The following is a 22,599-nucleotide window of genomic DNA, read 5'->3' on the forward strand; positions in this document are numbered from 1 at the left end:
ATTTGGCGTATTTTAAATTGTTACTTCAAGTGGCTCTGCTGGGGTCTTACATATGTATATTAGCTAGGTTGGAAATGATTTTCATTGAGATGCAATACAAATGTTCTAAAGTGGGTCTGAAAACAATTCTTATGCACAAATATATTTATTAAATGAACAATGGGAGCACATTTGTATGTGCTAGGTCTGTTGGCAATTCGAAAGGGCATTGAAATTCCATTAAAGAATCGTCATTGCTGAAAAAATTTCGGTTCAACAAGAGTACTTCACAAGTAATGAATAATATGAACAACAATCAATCAATACAAAATATCCGAAAGGCCACTTATCCCTTAGTACTTAGTTCAAGTTTCTGAGCATGTGTGCGTCAACGATTTCTGGACTAGTTCAAAAATGCAATTGCTACAATATTTCTCATGCAGCCGATTGGGTTGGTGTGACACTACTATTCGGAGTGTCTGGCTCCGAAACCACCGATATAGGACGCCAAACAATAGAAAGCTTTTGCTAAAAGCGGTCGCCCGTCGACAAACAAACTAATATATAGGAAAGCTCTGAGTATATTTCTGTCATGAAGAAGCTCCTCATAATCATAGATGGTCGAGCAAACAATTTAAAGTTGATGCTCGTCGTCAAGGTGACTTTTCACACTAAAAAAAATCGTTTGCTGTGTTTGGTTTGTTCCATTCAGTTGTGAGTTACAGGGTGTCAACAAAGCGAAAAATCAGTGCATTTTAAGGTTTTTCTTTGATAAAGGCGAAAATTCAAGCTAGACCGCTGAAATTGTGAATGTTGCTTATGATGCCGATACAGTAACAGCTAATTACGTGTAATTTTGAAGTACGTAGGTTCGAATCTCCGCGGAACACCAAAAATGAAGAAATAAATAAATAGTTTTTTCTTGGCTATAATACTATACCATGCCTTTCTAGCTAGTTCGAAATTTTTAACTTACTTAATATTGATCTTCAAGCCCACTGGGCAGATCTTATCAATTGTTTGGCAGCATGAGAGTGGGGCTCTCCAGTTGTTTTACCTCCACCAAACAGGCGACACGAAATGAGTATGTAGCACCCTTCAGAGTCAGGGGCAAAGAGAAATGGTAGCTCTGGTAGTTTCTGAAATCTACAGTATAGGGTCAACACAAGATCCTATCTCACTGAATATTATTTCAGTGTAGTCGTAGTACAGGGTGGCTGATGAAGGCCGCTACCAAAAAAAATTGAATAACTTTTTTTCTTTTTAAGTTATCTGTTCCATTTTTGTTTTAATTTGCAGATTGATCTTTAAAATTTATTAAAATGGATAACTGGGACACGCAAACAAGAATTTGGATAGTCCGCCGCTGTCACGCACTGGAGTCCGTAGTTTTGGTACAGATGGACCATAATGAGACTGGTGAATAATTTTGCTGAGCAAGGAACAGTCGCAAGAAGGCCTTATCATCGAAACCCACCAGTTCGGACGGAGGAAACGATCACTGCTGTAGCTGCAGCTATACAAAGCAATCCAAGGGTTTTAACAAAAAGCTTATCTGCTCAACTTGGTGTCAGCCGACAGTCTTTGCAAACAATAATGCACAAAGATTTAGACTTATTTCCCTACAAAATTCAAATAGTTAACAAACTGAATGCAGCAGACTTGCCGATTCGCTTGGAATTTTGCCAGAAGATCCTGCAAATGGTGGAAGAAGACCAAAACATATTAAACTGCCTTTTCATGTCTGATGAGGCCCATTTCGATTTAAACGGCAATGTGAACAAACAAAATTGTCGAATATGGAATACTTCTAACCCACAGATACTCCACGAGACGGAATTGCATCCTCTTCGCGTGACAGTGTGGTGTGCGGTTTCTTCACGCTGTATTGTCGGGCCTTATTTTTTTGAAGAAAATGGTCACACCGTTACGGTTACTGGAGACCGTTATTTGAAAATGCTGAAAGAATTTTTCTATCCAGAACTACGCCGAAAGAGAATTCCTTTCAACTCTGTGTGGTTTCAACAAGATGGGGCAACGTCTCACATAGCCCAGACTGTTATGACAGAGTTGCGACGAAAATTTCCCAATAAACTGATTTCAAGAAACTCCGAATTTCGTTGGCCCCCCAGGTCGCCTGACCTTACTGCACCTGACTTTTTCTTGTGGGGTTTATGTAAACAAGAAGTTTATAAAACAAAGCCAACAAATTTGGATGAACTAAAACAATCCATTCGGGCAACAATTGCGGCTATTCCTGTCGCAACTCTCAAAGCAGCAATGAACAACTTTTTACTAAGATGCCGCACTTGTGTCAACGAGCATGGGGGGCATTTAAATTCAATTATTTTTAAAACTAGTTAAGCTACATTTAATAAAATTTAATGACCTTCAACTTGAAAAAAAAAAAATGAATTCCATACACTAAAAAAAAAGTTATTTGAGTTTCTTAATGTAGCAAAATTCATCAGCCACCCTGTATTTCTGTCAATTACGACGTAACATATTGATCGCTTTATGTCTTCGGAAGTCTGAAATTTTCTAAAAGAAATGTTCTCATAAAAATTGTAGCCCAAAAAAGGTCTTGCGTTTAAGTTGAATGCCTCTAACAACTTTCAAAATTACCCAAGAAAAAAAATATTCAATAAGGTTTTTCATTTTATCAAGCATAGCTGTACGCTTGGCGATGTGTAGAAATTAGTAAAAAAAAGAGGTTGTCTGTAAAGTCGGTTTACTGACGATAGTTTAACGTGACAACGTCATAAGAAAATATTGATGTAATGGTTGCAATTTTCAAAACAAAATTTTAATTTTATTTGTTTGATAGATATTTTGTATGGATACAGAGACGGAGGTAAATGGAATTGCAATGGAATAGATCAAGTTACATTTACACAAACGTGAAAAATAACGAAACATTTATCAAATTCATGAAAGGTATGTTCAATTTCGATTGCGCATCAGACGTTAATAAGTCAACAACACTAAGAGGCACCATCATCGATTTCCCTTTTTCAAGACACTTTACACTTGAAACACTCCCTTTCATTTCCTACTTTTTCTATTATCGTCCTATTCTCAACAGAGAAATAGTTCATTACCATGCACACAGGAAGAAGGCATATGCAAATACAAGTATGTGAATTTATATACCTACATATGCGCATATACATACATATATATGCTCACTCAAGTAGGACAGAGCCAGATGTCGAACGTTGCCGAACGCGGGGGCCGATTGTGCTCTTTGTCGTTCGTTCCGCGCTCTCGCTTGCAGTTCAATCACATTAGCTTACATTTGCTTGCGTACGGAATAGATTCGTATATTCGATATGTCCATATGACTTGTATGCATCTTTACATATAGATTTGTTCTTTTTGAAAATTGCGCGAAATTGTATATGTATATGCATGTTTATATACATATATTAGTATACAACATATCTTATAAGGTATATGGTAAATATTACCATACATTTTTTCCTTCATATATAATAAAGAAATGAATAATAATAACATTAAAACAACAGGTATTATTAACAAACTTGGTTTTATTTTAAATTCTTCAAGTAAATCAAATTAATAATAATCAATAAGAAGGCATATGCAAATACAAATACGTGAATTTATATATGTACATATGCGCATATACATACACATATACGCTCAATTAAATAGGAGAGAGCAAGATGTCGAACGTTGCCTTTCGTTTGGTTTGTTTGCTTTGTCGTTCATTCAAGGTAACGGCAATGAGCAAGGTAACGACAAATGAGCAAGGTAACGGCAATGAGCAAGGTAACGACAAATGAGCAAGGTAACGACAAATGGGCAAGGTAACGATAAATGAGCAAGGTAACGACAAATGAGCAAGGTAACGACAAATGAGCAAGGTAACACTGCGTGCAGCCGGCTAAATCGAATTATAAGACGTTATCACGTCAATAATCAAAATCCCATTATTGGTGCGAACATAACCGACAAGTGTTTGACCAAGCATCAATGCATCCCCGAAGACTGACTGGTTGGTGCAGTTATTTTATCATCGAATCTTATCTCTTTCAAAATGAGGAAAAGCACCGCTACTGTCGAATGCCTCCGGTATAGAGCGATATTAACCGACTTTCTGCTGCAAGAGCTTGACAACATCGATATATCCGAGTTGTGTTTCCAATAAGCCCGGCGCTACATGCCATGCAAGCGACACAGCACTCAAAGTTCTTAAGATGAAATTTTACGACTTGGTCAATTCATGACGAGCGTTCATCAATTGACAGGCGATTTGACATCCCTCAATAATTTTACTGAGGCTACTCCAAGTTTTTAGTCTACACTTTGGATCAGCTCGAGGCCAATATTCGAGATCCTCTTTTAAAAATTTGACCAACCGCTTGAAGCGCTGTTAGCGAAGCCGAGGCGGCTTCTGGACATTGTAACAGGTTCAACTCCTACTTATTTAGAATTGTCATACATGTGTCCGGTATCTGGTAGGTGAAGGTGCGTCGCGTGGCATTAACCACCCATTTACATCTAAAACTCCTTTCCCTCTTGCCCCACCCTATCCCGTTTGCTGGGTATATTTTTAAATGAGACTTCCTTCAGCGGGCATAGTTTGGTAAACTGCTACAACAACAACAACAACAAAGTCCATCGGTCATTTTTATGATGTGTTATTGCACTGATAAAGGTATGAACTTAGCTTCAAATTAAAGCCAGAATCAATTTGTTATCTCGCTTCGACGTTGTTTTATTTAAATTTCTTTGTGCAAAATTTGAAAAATTTTAGCAACTGTAAATAAACCAAAACTCTGATTGTTGGATTATAATTTTGTTCTACAAAAGTGATCTGCTCATAATGTACTTTCAGGATTATATGGTCGCTTTTCTGTTCCCATCACAAATTCATTCATATGTATAAGTATTCAAAAACCGCCTGTAAATTTTAGCAATAAGAATAGGAAATCTATAGATGAGCCTCCACATATCATTTGAAATTCTAAGTAATGGTTTTATTAGTTTAGAAGTCATATATATGTACATATGTAGATACATTAAGTTTAATGGTTCGCCTGCCGGAAGGAGGATGTACAAAAAAGTTTAGTCGCTTTTCACATTCATTAAACTACCAAACAAATTTACGACTTCACTGCTGCCTCAGCAAAGCTGTATAAGCCCAGCTCTGCCATTATTTTCTTTTTTTTTTACTACATTATTTATTATGTGTGGGGTTGCCTTGTTAAAGCCTTTTGAATACAATCGGTAATAAAGACACACGGCATACAGCCACTTTTCACGTTTTTTGTTGTCCCATTCAATGGAAAAAATTCAATACGTTATTTGGTTCAACATTAGAAGATTCAAACTAAGAAAACCGATTTAAATAAAAACTATCGCCTCTTTCCCAAAACGATTTATTATATTATACTCGTATATGTGCGTTGAGGACCACCATCGTTAGTCTTAATAAGAACAACAATAACAAAAAATGATGAGAGTAACAATTACAATGGTCGTATATGGAGAGCTTCATTTCTGAAGCATCAATTCAAATGCGTGGCGACCACACACACACTTGTGTATAAATTTATACCGATATATTTTTATTTGTGTGCATGCATATCGTATACTCGTAAGAAAGGGGAAGACTTTTCGAAAATTAATTTTTTAAAGCTGTCAAGCCCACGCAATGTGAGATGTGTACGCATAAACAAAGTCAAAGAAGACAAACGTATGCAATTACCTATGTAGGTATGTATGTAGTTTTGTACTGAATATGTTCCCCGTGAGAAAAATGTGAAAAAATAGAGTGATTTTCAGAGAAGAGCGAGTAAGGTATGTAATGTCCAGGGCTAGCTAGGGCACGACTTCTCTCTTTCGGTAAGCCTTTCTTACAGCAAATTAATGAGATCTCTGACATCGAGACATCAAAAAAAAAAAAAAAAAAAAAGCAAGACATCATCACACGAGGACAGCGGTATTAAAACGGTGCTGGTCGCTGATTAGGATTATTTCAGCAGAAATACTCAACGACTTCAACAACAAGGTATTTTGTTTTTTTGAAGTGAAAACTTCTTTAGAATCGTTGGGAGTGATTTCAGACTCGATGAAACGAAAAAAGCGACACTCTTGGCTACGAAGCGTTATATTATATGTTGATATAAACGTAGCGACGAACTAAATATCTTTTAGGCCAGCACCGACAGCATGGCGCGATAGCCGAGCGGCTAGCAATGTGAGCTTCCGATCCAAAATTCTTGGTTCGAATCACAAGAAAAAAAATTTTATTTTATTTTATTTTATGATATGTTTATGAAGAGCTTTTTTTCATGGCAGAAATACCCTTGGTGTTTTGCCATTGCCTGCTGAGGGGTGAGCGCTATTAGAAAAATAGTTTTCCTTAATTTTGGTGTTTTCACCGAGATTCGAACTGACGTTCTCTCTGTGAATTCTGAATAGTAGTCACGCACCAACCCATTCGGCTACGGCGTTTGTTTAATTTTACTGATGCAAAAATGAGGAAAAATATATGAATAAAGTTTGCTTACTGTTTACACATTTTCCAAAGGTGACGGAGAACCAAAAAGAAAAGTCGATTTTCAAACAAATACCAGTGCATATGTGTAATTGTGTTAGAGTTTCGGTCACGCCCCAGCAAAACCTGCGTGCATATGTGTTTGTAACATTCAAAAAAATGTAATTGTGTTAGAGTTTCGGTCACGCAGGTTTTGCTGGGGACGCTCATAATAGCAACCGCGTGTGTATTTTTATATTCGTAAATATTTTCATTTTTAAATATTTACCGCAATTATGCCGAAAAACAATGCAGAAAAGTGTCGTGAATATCGACAGAAAAAAAAATCAATAAATAGCATCACGGAATTCATTCACGAAAATTTAATAAAGTATACACCAGAAGTATCGCGGATACTTAGAAAAGATTACGATAAAGTTCCAATGATTTTAAGTGGCGATTTTAACGTAAATTTTGCATTAGACACAGCGGTTCCTTCAATTGACTTTCTCAATACAACATTCAATTTAAAAATGTGTAACAATCGCACTGAATCGACAACACGATCAAAAACAACAATTGACGCGGTATTTCGAAGACATGTTGACAACATCGAAACCAAAGCATTTGTATCATATTTTAGCTATCATAAGCCACTCGTATCATTTGTTGAAATTGAAAACATTGAGGATGAATAATAATAAAATGAAGAAAATAAAATATGAACTTTATAGCAATATTATAATGAACCTATAATTATCCCGCTCCTAATGCTGTTTTCGTCTTATTCTCTCTCAGTTTGTTTTACGGAAGGTTTCACTTCTATCGCGTCTAACCGTTAGGCTGGTATTTTTTTTTTTTATTTTTTATTCAATGAATGCAATGTGCTATAACTTTTCAAATGTTATTACCGACACTGTTATATGTATGTAAGTGCAATATTTTATTTTTATTTATTTTTTGTTATATCTGTACAACTGTGTGATCGACTACATTCGGAATCGGATTGGCAATTAAATAAGAAGAATGAATATTGTGGCAAAATTTCAAGTCGATTAGAGCAAAATTTATGATGTTATAAGTATTTGAGCGCTCGTTGGTCTATGACGGATTTTTACACCTGTTTGGCTTTTAGGCATGGTGCACCGAATAAAGAGCCAGCAGTAGCTGAGCATTCGAATGCGTACAAACGCACACCACAAATAGGAGGAGGAGTTCTGTAAGTGTCAATTATATATAATATATTATAGAACCAATTTCTTTGGCTTCCAAGTGTTGCGAAACAGTGAAAATCGAAAAAAGCTCGCCTACCTCGAGAAACCTTTTTTTTTTGCATTTTTTTGTTTCAGATGATTCTATTGCAAAGTATGGTGTACATCGCAAAGCAACTGTTTTCGAGGCGCCTCTGGAGATTCACAGTCACTAAGTTAATTTTAAATATTTTTCAATGAAAATTTAGGAAAATATTATTCAAATACTGCAATATTATATGGAGATTGAATGAATAAACTAACACAATCTATGTATATCGACAAAAAAATTTGTAAAACCGAATCAACCTTACATTGAATAGACAAATGATAACGACGTTCATCTTATTACGAGTATCTGACCCAGACGAAAATGAGAATAGCAGTAGTGGAACATCACTTTACAGGCAACGGCGAGCTTTTGGGTATATTTCTGTAATAAAACGCTTCTTACAGAAGCCGTTCGAAGGCGGCATAAAACTTTAGGAATCCGCAATTATGGCACAAGATTAAAGCACACATCAAAGATTGGCGAGGAAACTTTAGAAAGGAGAAGTGTTTTCAGTTCAATTGCATCGTGCTACGCGCCAAATGTGCTTCAAAAGATATAATGCGAGTATTGCATGGAGGATAGAAATATTCTGAATTATATTTGATATGTTTTGAAAAAGAATTTACGATCTCTGAAATACATTTGATACTTTCTGGAGTACATCTAACGCTTTCCAAAATACGATTCTGGAGTAATTCATTGATTTCTAAATTACATGTGATGGTATCTGAATTATTGTTGAAAGAGGATATCAAAGGCTCTCAATTTCCCAAGATGACACCAACTTTAGATTGACCTATTTCCCTGCAGGGATTCATGTTTGCACTGCAAAGTGTTAGTTATAGAATGCCAAGCCCTATAATGGGCTTAAGTCCGAAATGAATATATGTAGGCACTACAATACTTGCAGACATAAAAAACGATGGATTTTTTTCAAGAAACTGTGATATTGAAATGAGGAAATGAGGAAGACATTTAAACGACTAATCCCAGCCAATACAAATCAACAAAATAAATACTCGTCTATGTATGTATTAGTAACTTCAAACGAACTTAAAAAAAAAAAACAAAAAACACCCGTATGAATTCTACAGAACAAACCCAAGCAAAGTAAGGCAATGGGATGCTTCATAGAATTCATTGCCCACACTGGACTCAAAAATAGTTGCTGTTGTAGTTTTTGTTATTGCTTAGACTTTACTACTCTACCTCCAGTTCTGACACCTTTGTGTGCGGTATTCTTTTCAAAACGTCAGAGCACACCAATTAAGATGTCCTATGGAACGCAAAGTAACAACTCAATACGAGCCATAACAATGTAACAAATGATGAACGAGGGCGAAGACGAAGACGACAACAAAGACTATACATCTCTACACAATCATACTACATACACAGTATGAAGAAAATGCATTGGAATTGCAAGCAGGGGTATAGAGAGGTAAGGTGGCGTGGTGATGTTACCTATAGAGCACATCTACATTGTACATACATAGCTGGATAAGTGCCGGTGCAAATGCACCGTAGTTGGTAAAATAGGCTAACATTTCAATTTCCATGCACTGCATACAACGACTTCTTTTTTGTGTGTATTTGTCCGAGTGAGTGTGTTCATAATGGTACATCTCCATTTCCAATTCCAACTCCAATTGCTGTTGTTCTATTCAAGTCGATTATGTTGTTGCTGTTGCCGCAAAAGCGTAGGAAAGTATTGTGAATGGATTGATGTCTCGTGGTTTGTGATAATTTCGATATGTCTGTGTGTGTGTGTGGGCACCGACAATTCCAACCAGTAATACGATAGATAAAGCAATAAAACAACAAAACGAAACGGTGTAATAGATGAGATCGTCATTGGCATTGGGGAAGGCGAGTGTAACTGTGCATGTGTAAGGAGGAAGCTCAGCCAGTATAGAGTTGAACAAAAATAATAAAAAAAACAAGACCGCGATAGAAAAAGTAATTGTATTGTAAAAGAAACTAATAAATATTGGATTGTACTTAGTACAAAAATACATGCAAAGTGCATTTGTAGCGACACATAAAAGGATCGAAGGATGACTTCAAATAGATTTTCATGCTATTTATTTTACTGTGTAAAACATACATTAGGTGTCACAATTGCAGTAAAATAAAAATCATGTTGCCTGCGATTTCGCTTGCGTATAAAATAAAATACTTTAAAAAACGTACATACACGTAAACTTTTTACAGTTTTTCATTTTCAAATTTAGGTGGTAGCGCTCTACAAATAAATTTTTGACGTGATAACGTCATTAGTATTACCTTGCTCACTTGTCGTTACCTTGCTCATTTGTCGTTACCTTGCTTATTGCCGTTACCTTGAATGAACTGCAAGCGAAAGCGCGGAACGAACGACAAAGCAAACAAAGTAAACGAACGGCAACGTTCGACATCTTGCTCTCTCCTACTTAAGTGAGCATATATATGTATATGCGCATATGTAGGTATATAAAATCACATACTGCATATGCCTTCTTCCTGTGCGCATGGTAATGAACTATTTCTCTGTTGAGAATAGGACGATGATAGAAAAAGTAGGAAATGAAAGGGAGTGTTTCGAGTGTAAAGTGTCTTGAAAAAGGCAAATCGATGATGGTGCCTCTTAGTGTTGTTGACTTATTAACGTCTGATGCACAATCGAAATTGAAGATATCTTTCATGAATTTGATAAATGTTTCGTCATTTTGCACGTTTGTGTAAATGTAACTCGACCTATTCCATTGCAATTCCATTTACCTCCTCCTCTATATCCATACAAAATATCTATCAAACAAATAAAATTAAAATTTTGTTTTGAAAATTGCAACCATTCCATCAATATTTTCTTATGACGTTGTCACGTTAAACTATCGTCAGTAAACCGACTTTACAGACAACCCCTTTTTTTAAAGAAAACCTTCGCCTTTCATTTGAAAACATTTGTTTGATTTGCATATATGTATGTATGTATAAGTACTTACGTTAAATTCAATTTTGTAATGAGGTTATATTTTCCCATTAAAAATTAGGTGGCAACGCCATATAAAAATATTTTTACACGAACGTTTTTTAAGTACCTTTCGATGACAACGCAATTAAAAAATATACTTCAGGTAAAGCTTTCTGCTTTCTGTTGAATACAATTTCGTTTGATACCCTCTCTCTTTCTCAGCTTCGCAATCTGTGGTGGACCATAGTTTCATCAACAATCCTCCTCCAATCCAGTCTCTCTCTTGCCTCATTTCTCCAATTACGAACGTTCATTGCTTTTAAGTCTGCTTATACGTCATCAAGCCATCTCTTCCTTAGTCGGCTTCTTTTTCTTCCTTTAATTGGACGCAAAGTAAACAGCCTTTTTTCGATTCTTTCGTTGTGCATTCTTATGATGTGGCCAATCTATCTAATCCGATGCGCTTTAATAAAACTTATTACATTTTCACCACCAATAAGGTTTTCACTTTTGTTGTTTTAACGGTTGCGATACATGCGGTTTTCAAGTCGAATAGGACTGTCGATTTTTCTCATTGTGGTTCTTTCAAATCGCAAAAGCTGCTTTTTTTCATTAACTTTCAGTGTCCAGATTTCCGCACCAGAAGTAAGAACCGGACGTATTTAAGTGTTATATATATATAATATATTGATTTCTGCATTTGTGATAAAACCTTTGATCTGAACAATTTTATATGTGCATAGTACGTCTTATTAGCAGATTTATTTCTTTCATCTATTGCAATTAATGTGTCTTTACTCGCTGATAGAACGAATCCCAAGTATTTGAATTCTTTTACACTTTAAAAACAGAATCATCTATAGTTAGATTGTTGGCATCCATATTATTTGCTGAGCGAAGCATAAACTTAGTTTTTTCGGCGTTGACATTCAGTCCTATAATTTTTGCTTTTGCCTCTACCAGCCTGAATATGCGAATTAGTTTATTTTTGTTTTTTTACCCTAATGAGAACGACATCAGCATAAGCACATATTTCAAAATCTTTGTCAAATATTGTTCCCGACAAGTTAATTTCTTTTACAACTTCCAGACGGAAGCTGGAAGGGTTAAGACATTTCGCCTTGTACTACCTCCTTGCAAGTAGTATTCTTCAACGTGCAGAGAACCAGTTCAATCAGTTTCAAAGGAGCGCAAAGTATTTGGATACAGTGTTTGATTTGCTTTCTGTCTAGACTGGCAAACGCTTGTTTAAAATCAATAAATATGTACATAGGTAGAATATATCTATGTTGTGCTCGAACATTTTTTAAAAACTTTGGTTTACCAGGAAACCTTGATCAATTGTCGATCGATTGCTTCTAAAACCACACTGGCATTCATCTATTATTTCATCAGCATAAACTTTGATACGCTCGTACACAATATTTGTGAACAACTTGTAACCAACGTTCAATAACGATATCCCTCGATAATTTCGACATTCAGTCTTATTGCCCCACTATTACACTTTTTAGCCATTCATAGGTATTTTATTATATTCCCAAATGGTTTTTACAAGATAATGTATTTGCTTGTGCAAGGCTTGCCCTCCATATTTTATGAGCTCTGCCGAGATTCCGTCTTCAACACCTGTTTTATTGTTTTTTAATTTATTTATTGCTGTGGTTACTTCAATTATGCTAGGTCCTTCAATCAATATTTCAGCTCAATGGATCTTGGCGGTCGCCGTAGCCGAATGGTTTGGTGCGTGACTACCATTCGGAATTCACAGAGAGAACGTAGGTTCGAATCTCGGTGAAACACCAAATTAAGAAAAACATTTTTCTAATAGCAGTCGCCCCTCGGCAAGCAATGGCAAACTTCCGAGTGTAGTTCTGCCATGAAAAAGCTCCTTATAAAAATATCTGCCGTTTGGAGTCGGCTTGAAACTGTAGGTCATATTTGGAACAGCATCGAGACGCACACCACAAATAGGAAAAGCAGCTCGGCCAAACACCCAACAGAAGCGTACGCGCCAATTATTTATTTTTTCTTTATATTAAAAGCATAAAAGAAAAGGGGCCGGAATTTTAGAAAAACGAGTTTCGAACAAAAAGCTAAAATCAATTTTTTTTTAAATCGGTAAAACGCTTACCAAAACATTTGAATTGATGAAAAAAGTTTATGGCGATGATTGTCTATCTCGTGCCAGAGTTCATGATTGGTTTACACGTTTCAGAGCTGGTTGTGAGGACATAAATGACAGTAAACAGTAATGACCGAAAACTCCATCGAAATTGTTCGTAAATTTATCGAAAATGAACCGAAATCATCGTTGAAATTCATGTAATCAACTCTCCATAACACCGATTTATCTCATTTTAACTAATCGTTTGGGCTTATGAAAGGTCTGGGCACGTTTCATTCTGCACAAGTTAACCGAGGACCAAAAATTGCTCAGAACTCGATATTCGAAAGACCTCATTAAAGAGGCGAGACCAGAATTTCCTCTACAACATTCTAACTGGTGATGGAACGTGGTGTTTCCAACATGGACCTTAAACTAAGCGTCAAGTGCTGAATGGAAGGCTCTAGATGAGCTACCACCCAAAAAATCGCGTTTGGAGAAATCAAAAATCAAGTCGATTGTCATTTGTTTTTACGATTCCAAGGGGATTGTTCACAAGGAGTTCGTGTCAACAGGCTAAACTGTCAATGCAATTTTCTATCTTGGCGTTCTGAAGCGTTTGTTGAATCGCATTCGTCGAGTTCGCCCTGAATATCGCTGGCGCGTATTGCATGATAATGCACCATCTCATCGATCCACTCTTGTGACTGACTCTTTGACTAGAAATCGCATTTTAACCATCAATCACTCACTGTATTCGCCTGATATGGCTCCCTGAGACTACTACCTATTCGGAAAATTCCTTTTGGCCATGAAAGGAAAACGTTTTGCGTCCTCAGAGGCCATCCAAAAGGCTTGTACCGACATACTGAAGGGCATTCCGGTCAATGACCTGAAACACTCTTTCGAAAAGCGCAAAACAGTGCATCGAAGCCAGATGGGACTATTTTGATTAAATAAACTCGAAGTTATCAGAACAAAGCTCTTGTTGTTTCCATTTCAGCTCAGTCTCGTTTATTTTCGACTTCACCTTGTATGCCATTATTAAACTCAAAAATAAAAACAATAAGCCGAAAAAAAAATCTATGAACTTTCCACCGCACTTGTATAAATTTCAAAATAGGCCATCTTAGTGTGGAATCATTATATGATAACTCAAGGTCAACGGCCAGCCACACACGTGCATATGATTCCATCTGGATAATTAGCAAAATATGTCCATATGCTTACATACATACATACATATATGCACTTATACACACATGCATGTGCACATGTGTATTCGATTGTACGAGAATGCCTTTGAGGTTGCGAATGCACCGCCAGCAACACGACAACAACAACAATTACGCAAAAGCAAATATCCAAGTCGGCACGAAGTATCCACCTTTCTATTATACATTCAAACATACATCCATACATTCATGTGCATACGTACACACATACATGCACAAAGCATCCGCATGCTCATAGTTACACAAGGCTTTCTTTAATTTTTGTACATTTTTGTGCTACCAATTCTGCCAGTAGCTAGCTGAGCGCAGTTTCCTGCAGTTGATTGGGTTGTTTGTTGGCCCCCATTGACTTTGGTTTCGCTTGGGCTTTCGGCTGTTGGCATTCGGCATTCGGCATTCGGGTCTTCTGCAGCAATTCAGCAGCAACTTTGGTATATAAACATAAAATTATATTTAGTCATGCTACATCACTTTGTAATAATTTTGGTTTTGGCGCTTGCTTTGATGTTAGGCCGCCATGCTGGTGCCATTGCCACCGACACGTCGCAGCAGCGCCATCCCAACGCAATGAGCTACAACAATGTAAAAGTATAAGAGAAACCATGACGATCGTACCGTTAACGTCAAGTCGTCATCGTCATCGTTGTAGTCGTCGTCAACGCACATCAGCCACAGTCTTAGACTATTGCCTCAGGAAGTGCCACTGTGTGGCGGTGAAATAACTTCATCTACCCTCTACTAAATTATATGCGCCACTCCGGACGGCGGCATGATGAATAACCACGCGCTTGAATGCGCCGGTGGCATTGCTTTTGTTGGCCAACAAACAAAGCGGGAAATCAAATGAAGTTGTAAAAACAGGAACGTTATTATATGCACGAGCCACCGATTTTCATACAAACGAATAATGGATTAATTTTCTCGCAGAATTTCGCCAATGATGTGGGCTGTTTTGTAGAATGCTCCGAGTGGTTTTCAGCGAGTAAAAATCTTCTCCTTTCTCTTGATTGCCTTTAAAAACGTCCAAATGAGTTTGGCCGGGTAATTTTATCTCCCACGTTAAAGCTAAGAGCATTTCGGAATCCAAAGGTGTCGAAACCAAGTCCTCGCCCAGTCGGTGTTCTCAGAAGTCATGATGAGTGAGTTATAGTGCTTAACTTTCATTCGCCATATGAGCTGATTTTTCCTATTGCTATAATTTTCAATTTCAATGATTTGATTTTCATATGGCCCTTATTCAAATTGCGTCTACTGAGGGACAGGTCAGGTAAAAGGATATGTACTTAGACAAATGGTGAGCTGCAAAAAAGCAAAGCAAAGAGTGCGACAGGAAACTGCGAAAGGTTGTTTTATTATTATTATTATTTTATTTATTTATATATTATCCGAGGCTATTACCCTCGCATTATGGAAAATTGTGGCTTGGTTAGTCTAAGAAAACCATTCGATCGCCACAACTCAACTCCCAGCTTGAAACATTCCATGCGCTGGTACTCGCCTCTCACTTGCCTTGCTAACCCTAAGCCGTTCAAGAGCTGCTTGTAGGCGTCTAAATGAATCGTGGTGCTTAAAAACCTGCTTTTTTAGTTCGCCAGTTCTATCTCATGAATGACTCAAAACACATTCATCTTACACAAAAAAGTTGTAAGCGATGAAATCGCAGCTGCGGAGGGTCAATTGACATCGCCAAACAACTTATAACACGAGGGAGCAAAAGTTCGATTGTTTGATGGGATATAAATGGTGGTTAAGTTTTAAGGGCCGGTGTTGATTTTGAATAAAATACAATTTTTTTAGAAAATTATTGTCATTTTTCTTTATTATGGTAATATTGGTATAACTCAATTATGTATTGAATAAAATATTGGTCAAATGGCCGCCACGGCCTCGGTGGAAAACCTACATCCGATAGTCCAAACTTGGTTCTATGCCGTTAATGTGCCGAATTATCTCATCCTTTAGCTCTTGAATTGTTGCTGGCTTATCGACGTATACATTTTCTTTCAAATAACTCCAAAGAAAGAAGTCCAACGGTGTCGTTGACGTTTAAGTGTGGTTCACATTCAACATCGGCCCTTGAAATTTAACCACTCCTTATTATATGGTACTCTTTCGTTCAAGCTTCAATAATCTATCTCAGTTCACAAAAAGTTGGTAATCATGATTCTACAGCGCTCACCACATTTATTTAAGACATTTATTCAAGATTTCTTCCAATGTATTTTTTCACGGTACTTAGGGACAGTCAGAATATTCCTAAAATTAGATTTTTGTTTACATTTTCTTAAAATATAATATCTTAAAAATATTGTGTGAAAATTTGAAGTGAATCCGACAAATATTTTTCGAGTTATTCAACAATTAACAAAGGGCGCTAGGGCGCTCCGGAGCAGATAGCAAAATTTTAAATGCGTTTTTCTCAAAACTATAATATATTTTTTGAACTGGTGAACACTGTAATTTAAAAACTGCTTGGTAGATTTCAATAAAATTTATACTGCTTTTGAAAAACATAAAAAACTCATGCCTGATCGAAGGATTTTTTTTTCAAAAATTTCGATTTTTTTTAACAATTAATTTTCGGGTTTTTTCTCGAAAATCTGAAAAATATTTCCTGAGGTCGTTATATTGTTAATTTTCAAAAAAAGCTTCGATCAGGCATAAAATTATCTATTAATGAGACTAATTTCTCTTCTCCGATTGATTTAGATGAATATCCAAGGACTCACACAAACAGCTATAACTTTTACAATTATTAATTATTCTTTTTTTTTTTTTTTTGAAATTTTGCTAAAGTCAAGTCGAAACATGATGTATTAATGCAAATTACAATTGACTAACAAAAGAAATTACTGAAAATCATCATTTTTTCGGGACTCTGACTACCCCTAACCAACGTAGAATCTCGCTTGCCAACAAGCGCTCCCTTGGACTAAATAGGCAACTGAGTAGTAAAATCCTCTCTCAACGAACAAAACTAACACTCTACAAGACTCTCATCATGCCCCTCCTAACGTATGGCGCACAAGCATGGACGATGACAACATCCGATGAAGCGGCGCTTGGAGTGTTTGAGAAAAAGATTCTGCGAAAGATTTTTGGACCCTTGCACGTTGGCAACGGCGAATATCGCAGGCGATGGAACAATGAGCTATATGAGCTTTACGACGACATAGACATAGCGCAGCGAATAAAGCTCCAGCGGCTACGTTGGCTGGGTCATGTCGTCCAAATGGATACAAACGCTCCGGCTCTGAAAGAATTTGATGCGGTACCAGCTGGTGGTAGTAGAGGAAAAGGAAGGCCTTCTCTGCGTTGGAAAGATCAGGTGGAGAAGGACTTGGCTTCATTTGGTGTGTCCAATTGGCGCCGATTAGCACGAGAAAGAAACCACTGGCGCGCATTGTTAAACCCGGCCAAAATCGCGTAAGCGGTTATCGCGCCAATTAAGAAGAGAAGATGACTACCACTAACCCCTTATGCAACATGTTGGGTTGTCGAGATCGATGCGAGGCACTTACTTTGCCGAAGATCGTTCATGTTGTCCATTTGCAAGCGGGTCTCATGAGTTTACTTGATTTCCTTTTCACTTAATTTCGTACAAAAAGCTACATTGGGCACACGTTTTCAATATTTTGAAACGTTAATGAGTACTTTAATTTCTTTCCGCGGCGTATAATATTTGAGCGGAAAGCCCCTGCCAGTGTCAACAAATCATTTTTTTTTTATTATAACTTACTTTATTTGCAATCTATCTATTATAAGACATTCAGCAAATTAGATCTTATAAGATAATGGCAGCGGTAGTTTTGCTTTTGTGCAAATCTACATAGAAATTACACAGCTTGTTAACTTGTACAGTTCACTCTTAAATTATTAAAATTCATTAGTACTTCAAGATTGCTTAAATTCATTATTTGTTAATATTATTACGTAAGATTAACTTACTTAATTTTACCTTAAAGTTTATAGGTGGAGTATAGAGAGTTTCATACTAGAGGAATGGCAAGTCTAAGATATAAGTCTAAAATAATCGTTTCAGATATCTAGTACTATATTTTCGAATTTCATTCTTTATAAAAGGAATGCCTAAGTCGTTATGAATAGATTCATTGGTAATAAACCAAGGGGCATTAACAAGGCTTCGTAATGTTTTTGATTGATAACGTTGCAAGATCTCCACATTGGAGTTGCTAGCAGTTCCTCAAAGCTGTATTCCGTAGGTCCAAATGGGCTTCAGAATAGCTTTGTAGATCCGTATTTTGTTTTCTAGACTAAGTTGAGAGTTACGGCCAAGCAGCCAGTGCATACGTGTTGTTTTAATTTTTAGTTGTTGTTGCTTAGCCTGAATGTGACTTTTCCACGTGAGGGGTCGATCAAGATGCATCCCTAAATACTTGACTCTGTCACTAGTGGGAATTTGTTTATTATTTAAAAATACAGCAGGGCATTGCTCTCTTTTTAATGTAAAAGTGACATGTGTAGATTTTTCATTGGTAATAAACCAAGGGGCATTAACAAGGCTTCGTAATGTTTTTGATTGATAACGTTGCAAGATCTCCACATTGGAGTTGCTAGCAGTTCCTCAAAGCTGTATTCCGTAGGTCCAAATGGGCTTCAGAATAGCTTTGTAGATCCGTATTTTGTTTTCTAGACTAAGTTGAGAGTTACGGCCAAGCAGCCAGTGCATACGTGTTGTTTTAATTTTTAGTTGTTGTTGCTTAGCCTGAATGTGACTTTTCCACGTGAGGGGTCGATCAAGATGCATCCCTAAATACTTGACTCTGTCACTAGTGGGAATTTGTTTATTATTTAAAAATACAGCAGGGCATTGCTCTCTTTTTAATGTAAAAGTGACATGTGTAGATTTTTCCGAATTAACTTTTATTTTCCATTTGTTAAGCCAAGACTCCAAAATTTGGATTTGATTTTGCAAAAGATATGAAGCTTCTACAGGGGACTCGTTATAAGCGATAAATGCTGTATAATCAGCAAAAGTTCTTATAACGTTCTACTTTTTCTGAATTGGGCATATCAGCTGTAAATATAGTATACAGGACAGGACCTAAGACACTACCTTGGGGTACACCGGCATTAATGTTATAAATTTCAGATGAGGCATCCCCGTGCCTTACATAGAAGTGTCTGGACTTAAATAAGATTTAAGTACCAGATAGAAATGTGCTGGTAATATTTTTTTTACTTTGAACAGAAGTCCCTGGTGCCATACCCTGTCAAATGCTTGTTCAACATCTAAAAAGGCTGCAGAACAGTATTTTTTCTCTTCCAGTGCAGCTGTAATTACATTTGCGACCCTGTGGCACTGCTCTGGTGTACCATGTTTTACTCTAAACCCAAACTGATGTTCAGGTATGATGCTATGATCCTCAATTACAGGCAACATTCTTTGCAAAAATATTCTTTCGAATGTTACCATCAGACTAATAGGACGGTAAGACTTGGCACTATTCTCGGGTTTATTGGGTTTTGGTACTATGACCACAATGGCACATTTCTACTGGGTGGGATAATGGTATAAATTAAGGATAGCATTGTATATTATGGTTAGGAATTGTATAGCTTTTTCAGGAAGAGCCTTAACTACTTTGCTATCGATGTAGTCATATCCAGGTGATTTGTAGTTATTTAATCTATGAATTTCTGTAGTAACTTCATTATTTGATATCTTACTGATTGGTAAGTCCATTTGACATGGAGATTTGAGAAAGTTCAATATCTCTACCTCATCACTGCTGGTACCTACGGAATTAGGTTGAAAAGTTTCAAAGAGGTGTTTTGCAAATGCCTCTGTTTTGGCTTCGTCACTCCTACACCATACGCCGACTGAATCTCGTACTGCTACTTTACGTTTGGTTGGTCGCTTAAGGTATTTGGTAGCTTTCCAAAGACTGTGATCATCATTTTTAGTGGGTTCAAGGTTCTTAATAAACGAGCTAAAAGTCTGGTTCTTAAAATCAGCAAGCTTTAATTTCAGTTGCTTCTTTGCTCTATTAAGATCTCTCTTTTGAGCAGGGTATCTATTTTCCTGCCAGGCTTTCCTTAATCTTCTTTTGGTATTAATGAGCAGCAATATCTCAGATGCGACTTGGGAATGGTTATTAGAAATGGGTTGGTCCTTTGTCGCCTCATGAATAAGGTTCGTAAATGATTCTATTGCTGCTTCTAGTTCAATTCCCGTTTCTAACGGCGCATTCAGATCAATATGTTTATCAATCCAATATTGAAAAGATTCGAGGTCAGTTTTTGGGCGAAGTATTTTACATTTCTTGGAAATGTCATTGTCATTGTATATAACAATTAAAGGAGAGTGATCTGAACTGAGATCATTACTGTTCTGAATGCTTAACTTACAACTGGGTATGCGAGAGTATACCACAAAGTCAAGAAGGTCCGGAATTTTTTTGGATCGCTTGGCCAATAAGTTGGCGTACCTGTAGATAAAATAAAAAAGTTTCTTTGGGTGATGCATGTTTGCCCTTTGGGTTGATGAGCCTAGAGCCCCACCAAGGGTGTTTTGCATTGAAGTCTCCACCAACAAAAAATGTGGGTCCAAAATTTTTAAAAATCTCAACATATTGGTCAGCTTTAAGATTGAATCGCGGAGGGAAGTATACTGAATATATTGGTAACTCATGAGTATAACATTTAATTTTAACCCCGGATGCTTGTAAGTATTGTTCTTTGACTTTTTCCAGACTTTCATATTTGATCTCAGATCTAATTAAAATGGCTGAGCCACCATGGGCTCTGTTGCGTGGATGGTTTGCACAAATAAGATCGTATCCTACAATTTTAAAGTATGATTTAGTTTTGAAATGAGTTTCGGTCACTAGCAAGATGTCAATATTGTTTAAATTGAGGAACATTGTTACTTCCTCGGTATGATTACTTAAACCATTGGCTTTCCAGATCGCTATTCGTAGATTTACTTGCATAGTTTTTCCATTAAAAGAGACATCATTTTAAATAAGCTTTGAGTGAGATCAATTTTTTTAGAAAGTAACTTTTCAATTTTTTCAAGAACATTATTATCTTGATTAGAATTGCTTTTGACACATTGGGCATACGATATGTTTGGATTGGCATTTACGTTTTCTCTTTGTGTAAAATTATTTAGTTGAGGAAAACCTTGAGCAGTGTAAGAATAGGATGCAAAATTTTGCCTCCTATCTGAAATGTTTGGTTTGGCTGTTGGGTGATCCAGACCACATTTCACACACCTGTACGGCCTAGAGCAGTATGATTTGGTGTGTCCGAACTCTTGACACCGATGGCATTGTACAACATCAATTACTTTCTTTGGCGGCTCAACCTTAACAATAGCATTACCAAGATGTTTCAAATTAAAGATATTTTTATTGTTGTTGTTTGGTTCTAAGTCGACAAAATGCATGCACAAGGGCATGTTAGTAAATCTACTTCTTATATTGCTGACGTTCCTAACTTGAAAACCTAATGCTTCTATTTCTTTTTTTATTTCACCTTCTGGAGTAGAAAAATGTAAATTCTTTAAGACAATTCTATATGCACGCTCCTGCTTAAGTTGATATGTATGAAAGTTAATTTCTTTCTCTTTCATAGCTTTTATTAAAGTTCTGTATGAATCTATAGACTTCACCATTACTCGAATTTGACCATCTCTCAGAGCTTTATAACTAAATTCGCATTTATTTATAACACTTACAAAATACTTAATCATACCGCTAATGTCGCTTATATTTGGTATAATAATTGGTGGTGGTTTTGGTGTAGTCTCTTCTTCATTCTGCTGTTCATTATTACCGTCTGACTCGTCTTGTAATCCGGCAAACATGTTTGTGCTGCTGGGGTTGCTGATTATGTTATTGTTGTTGTTGTTGTTTATAGTATTGTTAATATTTTCTACTATGTTTTTATTGCTGTCTGTCCTTGTTCGCTTGTGATCAATAGTGGGAGAGCCTAACTGACGTCTTTTGCTTGTCACAGTTTGCCATTCCACTTTACTATCACTTTCATTACTCGTTTCAAAGTCCTCAGTAGCAGAATTATCATAATTTTCGCTCAAAGGTGTCACATTAATTGGGTTGCCTTGTAATACAGCATTTAGATTTGTTGTTTGCGTTTGGTATTGATAAACCAGAGCATTTAACTCATTGACTATGTCAGTTGATCTCAGCACAGAGTGACCTTGCTCTGAAGGTGAGCGTTGGTCACTCATTTGTTCACGTGTTAAATGTTTACTATGATAATTTAATTAACAAAACTTCACTTTTGGATAATAACACTGTTGAACTTAAATATGTTCAGCTTTAAAAAGCAATTGTTAATGTTTATTTGGTTGTTGAAATTAATATTGATAAATCAAAATCGACTTAGAGATTCTGATTCACATGTGCACTTATTCACTCTCAAAAATGCACTAACAAATCATATGATTCAAAAATATACAAGTATTTGCATCACCCTGTAGGAGCCTAGTCTTAGGTTAGGTTAGGTTAGGCTTGGCAGCCGCATC

General features: G+C 36.6%; 1 protein-coding gene across 1 annotated transcript; it reads right to left on the bottom strand.

Moving 5' to 3' along the window:
* Positions 1-14,379: 14,379 nt before the first annotated feature.
* LOC129244317 (formin-J-like) lies at positions 14,380-22,302 on the bottom strand. The gene is made up of 4 exons (XM_054881935.1): positions 21,807-22,302; positions 19,690-19,844; positions 19,422-19,599; positions 14,380-14,510 (listed from the first exon to the last, which is right to left on the bottom strand). Exons 1-4 carry the CDS (start codon positions 22,300-22,302, stop codon positions 14,380-14,382), a joined length of 960 nt encoding a protein of 319 aa, XP_054737910.1.
* Between the last annotated feature and the right edge of the window lie 297 nt (positions 22,303-22,599).

The sequence above is a fragment of the Anastrepha obliqua genome, chromosome 4 (genome assembly GCF_027943255.1).
Source record: "Anastrepha obliqua isolate idAnaObli1 chromosome 4, idAnaObli1_1.0, whole genome shotgun sequence".
Taxonomy (NCBI): Eukaryota; Metazoa; Arthropoda; class Insecta; order Diptera; family Tephritidae; genus Anastrepha; species Anastrepha obliqua.

Excerpts from the sequence above, each read along its gene's own strand:
- LOC129244317 (XM_054881935.1), bottom strand. The coding sequence starts at position 22,302 with ATGAGTGACCAACGCTCACCTTCAGAGCAAGGTCACTCTGTGCTGAGA. Across the intron at positions 19,845-21,806 it reads AAATATAAGCGACATTAGCG|GTACCAGCAGTGATGAGGTA; the intron begins GTATGATTAAGT and ends CTAATTCCGTAG. Across the intron at positions 19,600-19,689 it reads ATGACTACATCGATAGCAAA|AAATGTGCCATTGTGGTCAT; the intron begins GTAGTTAAGGCT and ends CCCACCCAGTAG.